Raw genomic sequence first — 7511 nt, forward strand, 5'->3', positions numbered from 1 at the left:
AATTTACATCTAAGTGAATGTTTATGCACAGGAAACCATTAATCTACTTTACAGACCCTCCACCTTAACACAAATGCGACTTGTATTTTGTATTACTTGTATCTCGTCAGATATTCAGCATGTATATGTATGTATGTATATATATGTATGTATACATATATATATATATATATATATATATATATATATATATATATATATATATATATATATATATTCTATTAGTAAACTTAAAGGAACAAAAAAATATACTTTGTCTTCGATCCGTAACTGTCAACCATCTGAATTATGGTTAATTTTACAGTGACATTCTGTTGATATTCTGCAGTACCCTTTTCAGGAGAAATATTTCATAATTGTCAATCATGCTATTTAGCAACTTTGCATTACGCCTTTATTCATTCAACTACAATTTCCATCTGACTGGCTAAAGACTGAAACTCCGTGCTAATCACTGAGCTCCTATAACTCTAATCATATCTGATTGTGGAGTTAGACATTCATTTATAACTGGCCACGTCATACTCCGACGAAGACATGTCAGACTCAGAGCACATCAGTACTGACGTGAGGAACAGCGTTTTTACGAGCGGTTCCCCAAGTCGCTTCATCTACCTCCTCGTACACGTGATCTGCGATGGAACTCGTCCTGCTGGCGGGCTGTAACCCCTGAGCAGGCGCTGGCTTGGGTTCGAGATAAGCAGGTTCAATGGGGGGGACAGGGTGGCTTGGGTTCCTCTCCGGGGCAACCTCTCGAACTTGAGAACCTCTCTGTAAAAGGAGGGAAAGTTGGTCTGTGGTATCGTAGTTGATACATATTTTTTTGTACTTGTTCAACTCATTATCTTCATCACTCACCTACAGAATTTGTGCTTGTTTTGGAAAACCAGACATCCCAGCAACACTACAACCACCATCGAAAGTCCAGGTACCACACAGTCGCTTCGTTGGTCTCACCTGCCTGTCGGCGATAATTATTTAGGTACATAAGAATTGTCTTTATCTTATTAACAAAATCATACTATCATTCACAATTCTGATCCCTGTTAATTTTATCACCAATAAAAGTCGACCTAGATATTATATGCCTGACAGACGCTATCTGTCGTCTCTGGAGCACCAACATGAAGGTTCTGCACCACCACGAGCTTCCCACCGCTGGAGGAGACCTCAAGGCAGGTAGGGACATCCTTCAGAGGCGCTTCGAACACCTCTCGTCCAAGCGTAGTCACCTGGCGATAGAAATGCAAGCACATGCAGGGAATATATACGTTAACACGTCAAAGTCAGGATATCACCATCACTTTAGTCAGACTAACTACCAGTAGGCGTGTTACCTTGAGTTGCGCGCGACCTTCCTCTGACAAAATCGTGAATGCGATATTGAGAGGGAAGGGTGGCAGGGGCTCCTTGTGCCCACTCGTCACCAAGGCGCCCCCTCTCAGCCCGATCTCCAACTCCGCTCCTTTTACTCTGAGGGAAGGCTTGAAGGGAACCCGAGAGAACAGCGTCAAGTTTCCCCGAGCGTTTGCCTTGCGGAGGGGAACGTCGACAGTCACTGCTGTGTCTGGTCGTCACGACGTGTAAGGACCAAGCTCAAGTTGAGTCAACACTCGTTGGCACTTTCACGAGTCAGCACTCGCTGCTTGCTGACACAAGTGGGTTAGCTTAGTGCAAATAAGCCCGGCGAAGCATCTGCTCCGCAAATCTGGCTTATCCTTATCGTCTTGGAGTGATCGGCAGATCGAGCCCCGTCCAAGTTTACAAGTTTCCACTGTTGCATGGCAGTCACTGCCGTGGTTGATGGGCAAGGACCAAGCCCAGATCGAGTCAACATTCGTTGGCACACTCTCACGAGTCAGCACTCGTGAGAGCAACTCCATAAATCTGACTTATCCTTATCCCCCGCATTGTACCCTTCTCATATACATCGGTACGGTGTCCCGATGTCCGCAATTTCTTCCAATATGAATATTTTCAAGATCATAACCTTTGTTACATTTTTAAAGCTGAATACAACCTGACACAAAAAGTGTTACCTGACAACATTTTTGAATGAGAATGCCAAATGTCGCAGTAAAACGGCCAGCATAGTGAAAACACAAAAAACTGTATTCAAAACGTGTTTTCATGGTCTTTGCTGTATATGTAAAGATTAAGTGTAATATATTATGTATTTCATAACGAATGATGTCCAGAATATTCACTTAACAAAAAATAAGAATATGCAATCAATACAGTAAAATTTGATTAATCACATATCGAAAAAAAAAAAAATTCATTCTAAACATTTATCTAGGTTTGAATCAAAGGTATCAAGACATTAGAAATTAAATGCAGACCGTAGAAAGCAGTCTATGTCAATCTAATTACAGTGCTTTGTTGGTAATTATAGGAAAAAAATATTGTAAAGATACATATTTTTGTTTGTTTGTTTGTGTATATATAGAGAGAGATAGATAAAGATATAGATATAGATATATACACTTATGTGTGTTTATGTATGTGTGTGTGCTCGCGTGTATGTAGGTATAAATATAAATATATGTATATATATATATATATATATATATATATATATATATATATATGTGTGTGTGTGTGTGTGTGTGTGTGTATATATATATATATATATATATATATATATATATATATATATATATATATAACAGTCGACCCAGATATTGCATGCGTGACAGACGCTATCTGTTGTCTCTGGAGCACCAACATGAAGGTTCTGCACTAACACGAGCTTCCCATATATATATATGTGTGTGTGTATGTGTATGTGCGTGCGTGAGAGAGAGAGAGAGAGACGAGGTGGGGGACACAGTGGATAGAGACACACACATTCTCTGTCTCTCTTTCTCTCTACGAGATAAAATGTTGAAAATCTTTAAAGTATTTCATAAAAGTTTCTTTTTCAATCTTAAAACATGTTTTTTTTTATCATATATTTCTCATTTTTTAACTCCTATGAATGTTCAATGTAATTTTTCAGTCGGCACTTATGTACATATCGTTGACGGTTTCTTCATTTTCCTCATAAACTGTAAGAGAATAATAAAGTATATTAAATCAGACAAACAACAAATTATATGGCAATACACTTGTTCCACTTTTATCTTTCCCTCAGAAGTAAACTTTTCTGGTGTTGTACATCCGTTCTTGGTAGACAAAAAATACTGACCAAAGGAGTTCGGGGGATGACCTCCAGCTCTTGAGTCCATCTCACAGTATACGGCGTCCAGGGAACTTTCTAGGGGAACCCATAAAGGAACAGAAGGAGGCACTGGTGGGGGGAGAGTAGGGAACCGGGAGCTGCTAATAGGAGGAGTCCTCAGGTCGCTAAGAGGGACGGATGTGTCTGTATGTGGCACAGCAGATGTCCTTCTACCTATGTGGCTTCCCTGGAGAGGGATGAAGTATTCGATATGTAATGTGGTGTTGATCTTTTTAACATATATTTAGTGAATTGGTTGCATGATATATATATTTTTGCAATTATCGTTTATTTATAACGGTGAGGCTATTTTTTCTTTTTCATCGTATCATCCAAAATTAACGAATTGTCTTTTTTTTCCCTATAAATCAGCAAACTTGATCATTTTCTCAAGACAGATCAGAGACAAAATCATTATCTTAACCACTTACCTTGCAGAATCTGTGCTTGTTTTGGAAAAACAGACATCCCAGCAACACTACCACCACCATCGAAAGTCCTCCTGTCAGGTACCACACAGTCGCTTCGTTGGTCTCACCTGCCTGTCGGCGATAATTATTTAGGTACATAAGAATTGTCTTTATCTTATTGACAAAATCATACTATCATTCACAATTCTGATCCCTGTTAATTTTATCACCAATAAAAGTCGACCTAGATATTATATGCCTGACAGACGCTATCTGTCGTCTCTGGAGCACCAACATGAAGGTTCTGCACCACCACGAGCTTCCCACCGCTGGAGGAGACCTCAAGGCAGGTAGGGACATCCTTCAGAGGCGCTTCGAACACCTCTCGTCCAAGCGTAGTCACCTGGCGATAGAAATGCAAGCACATGCAGGGAATATATACGTTAACACGTCAAAGTCAGGATATCACCATCACTTTAGTCAGACTAACTACCAGTAGGCGTGTTACCTTGAGTTGCGCGCGACCTTCCTCTGACAAAATCGTGAATGCGATATTGAGAGGGAAGGGTGGCAGGGGCTCCTTGTGCCCACTCGTCACCAAGGCGCCCCCTCTCAGCCCGATCTCCAACTCCGCTCCTTTTACTCTGAGGGAAGGCTTGAAGGGAACCCGAGAGAACAGCGTCAAGTTTCCCCGAGCGTTTGCCTTGCGGAGGGGAACGTCGACAGTCACTGCTGTGTCTGGTCGTCACGACGTGTAAGGACCAAGCTCAAGTTGAGTCAACACTCGTTGGCACTTTCACGAGTCAGCACTCGCTGCTTGCTGACACAAGTGGGTTAGCTTAGTGCAAATAAGCCCGGCGAAGCATCTGCTCCGCAAATCTGGCTTATCCTTATCGTCTTGGAGTGATCGGCAGATCGAGCCCCGTCCAAGTTTACAAGTTTCCACTGTTGCATGGCAGTCACTGCCGTGGTTGATGGGCAAGGACCAAGCCCAGATCGAGTCAACATTCGTTGGCACACTCTCACGAGTCAGCACTCGTGAGAGCAACTCCATAAATCTGACTTATCCTTATCCCCCGCATTGTACCCTTCTCATATATATCGGTATGGTGCTCACGTAACCAAAATTAACAAGATGTCCGCAATTTCTTCCAATATGAATATTTTCAAGATCATAACTTTTGTTACATTTTTAAAGCTGAATACAACCTGACAAAAAGTGTTACCTGACAACATTTTTTAATGAGAATGCCAAATGTCGCAATAAAACGGCCAGCATAGTGAAAACACAAAAACTGTATTTAAAACGTGTTTTCATGGTCTTTGCTGTATATGTAAAGATTAAGTGTAATTTATTATGTATTTCATGAAGAATGATGTGCAGAATATTCACTTAACAAAAAATAAGAATATGCAATAAATACAGTAAAATTTGATTAATCACATATCGGAAAAAAAATCTTTTTTTTCATTCTAAACATTTATCTAGGTTTGAATCAAAAGTATCAAAACCTTAGAAATTAAATGCAGACCGTAGAAAGCAGTCTCTGTCAATCTAATTACAGTGCTTTGTCGGTAATTATAGGAAAAAAATATTGTAAAAATACATATTTTTCTTTGTTTGTTTGTGTATATATAGAGAGAGATAGATAAAGATATAGATATAGATATATACACTTATGTGTGTTTATGTATGTGTGTGTGCTCGCGTGTATGTAGGTATAAATATAAATATATGTATATATATATATATATATATATATATATATATATATATATATGTGTGTGTGTGTGTGTGTGTGTGTGTATATATATATGTATATATATATATATATATATATATATATATATATATATATATATATATAACAGTCGACCCAGATATTGCATGCGTGACAGACGCTATCTGTTGTCTCTGGAGCACCAACATGAAGGTTCTGCACCAACATGAGCTTCCCATATATATATATGTGTGTGTGTATGTGTATGTGCGTGCGTGAGAGAGAGAGAGAGAGACGAGGTGGGGGACACAGTGGATAGAGACACACACATTCTCTGTCTCTCTTTCTCTCTACGAGATAAAATGTTGAAAATCTTTAAAGTATTTCATAAAAGTTTCTTTTTCAATCTTAAAACATGTTTTTTTTTATCATATATTTCTCATTTTTTAACTCCTATGAATGTTCAATGTAATTTTTCAGTCGGCACTTATGTACATATCGTTGACGGTTTCTTCATTTTCCTCATAAACTGTAAGAGAATAATAAAGTATATTAAATCAGACAAACAACAAATTATATGGCAATACACTTGTTCCACTTTTATCTTTCCCTCAGAAGTAAACTTTTCTGGTGTTGTACATCCGTTCTTGGTAGACAAAAAATACTGACCAAAGGAGTTCGGGGGATGACCTCCAGCTCTTGAGTCCATCTCACAGTATACGGCGTCCAGGGAACTTTCTAGGGGAACCCATAAAGGAACAGAAGGAGGCACTGGTGGGGGGAGAGTAGGGAACCGGGAGCTGCTAATAGGAGGAGTCCTCAGGTCGCTAAGAGGGACGGATGTGTCTGTATGTGGCACAGCAGATGTCCTTCTACCTATGTGGCTTCCCTGGAGAGGGATGAAGTATTCGATATGTAATGTGGTGTTGATCTTTTTAACATATATTTAGTGAATTGGTTGCATGATATATATATTTTTGCAATTATCGTTTATTTATAACGGTGAGGCTATTTTTTCTTTTTCATCGTATCATCCAAAATTAACGAATTGTCTTTTTTTTCCCTATAAATCAGCAAACTTGATCATTTTCTCAAGACAGATCAGAGACAAAATCATTATCTTAACCACTTACCTTGCAGAATCTGTGCTTGTTTTGGAAAAACAGACATCCCAGCAACACTACCACCACCATCGAAAGTCCTCCTGTCAGGTACCACACAGTCGCTTCGTTGGTCTCACCTGCCTGTCGGCGATAATTATTTAGGTACATAAGAATTGTCTTTATCTTATTGACAAAATCATACTCTCATTCACAATTCTGATCCCTGTTAACTTTATCACCAATAAAAGTCGACCCAGATATTACATGCGTGACAGACGCTATCTGTCGTCTCTGGAGCACCAACATGAAGGTTCTGCACCACCACGAGCTTCCCATCGCTGGAGGAGACCTCAAGGCAGGTAGGGACATCCTTCAGAGGCGCTTCAAACACCTCTCGTCCAAGCGAAGTCACCTGACGATAGAAATGCAAGCACATGCAGGGAAGAAATACGTTATCATCACCTCAAAGTCAGGATATCACCATCACTTTAGTCAGACTAACTACCAGTAGGCGTGTTACCTTGAGTTGCGCGCGACCTTCCTCTGACAAAATCGTGAATGCGATATTGAGAGGGAAGGGTGGCAGGGGCTCCTTGTACCCACTCGTCACCAAGGCGCCCCCTCTGAGCCCGATCTCCAACTCCGCTCCTTTTACTCTGAGGGAAGGCTTGAAGGGAACCCGAGAGAACAGCGTCAAGTTTCCCCGAGCGTTTGCCTTGCGGAGGGGAACGTCGACAGCCTTGCCATGCTCCACCACCCATGTCGGTGTATTCGAAGTGCATTCGCGTGTGAATGTTCCATTCTTGATGCTGACACTTTGCACTGTGCAATCGAGGGCAAGGTCTTCAGGCAGCCATGATTCTCCATCACTATCGAGGGTGATGCTGTTCCCTAGACCAAGTCTGAACCTCGTCCAGCCATCAGGTTTTTCGGGTGGATGAAAAGTCTGAGGAGATACGTGTTGACCCAGTTTCTTCCACGTGATGCGGTCATGGCTGAGGCTGAGCAGGTGGCCGATGTCAGAGTCCTGACAGTTTAGTACAATCTCGTTCAT

General features: G+C 40.7%; 1 protein-coding gene and 2 long non-coding RNA genes across 3 annotated transcripts in view; all 3 read right to left on the minus strand.

Annotated features, from left to right (window-relative positions):
* Positions 1–400: 400 nt before the first annotated feature.
* On the minus strand, positions 401–941 carry LOC147470427 (uncharacterized). Its single transcript, XR_015191692.1, has 2 exons — positions 859–941; positions 401–771 (listed from the first exon to the last, which is right to left on the minus strand). It is a non-coding gene; the product is annotated as an uncharacterized LOC147470427 (long non-coding RNA).
* Positions 942–3892: 2951 nt separating this feature from the next.
* On the minus strand, positions 3893–5037 carry LOC147470428 (uncharacterized). Its single transcript, XR_015191691.1, has 2 exons — positions 4142–5037; positions 3893–4036 (listed from the first exon to the last, which is right to left on the minus strand). It is a non-coding gene; the product is annotated as an uncharacterized LOC147470428 (long non-coding RNA).
* Positions 5038–6475: 1438 nt separating this feature from the next.
* The window catches only part of LOC147470429 (uncharacterized), a 7324-nt gene continuing 6288 nt past the window's right edge, over positions 6476–7511 (minus strand). The window contains exons 3-5 of the mRNA XM_086544260.1: positions 6978–7511; positions 6722–6869; positions 6476–6594 (exon numbers count right to left, since the gene is read on the minus strand). The exon at positions 6978–7511 is cut by the window's right edge and continues 80 nt beyond it. Of these exons, the coding sequence (XP_086400386.1) occupies positions 6476–6594; positions 6722–6869; positions 6978–7511 (801 nt within the window). The remainder of the gene's footprint in view (positions 6595–6721; positions 6870–6977) is intronic.

This window comes from Penaeus japonicus, unplaced genomic scaffold, assembly GCF_977035675.1.
Source record: "Penaeus japonicus unplaced genomic scaffold, GWHDUDI00000001_assembly GWHDUDI00000015, whole genome shotgun sequence".
In the NCBI taxonomy this organism is placed as follows: domain Eukaryota; kingdom Metazoa; phylum Arthropoda; class Malacostraca; order Decapoda; family Penaeidae; genus Penaeus; species Penaeus japonicus.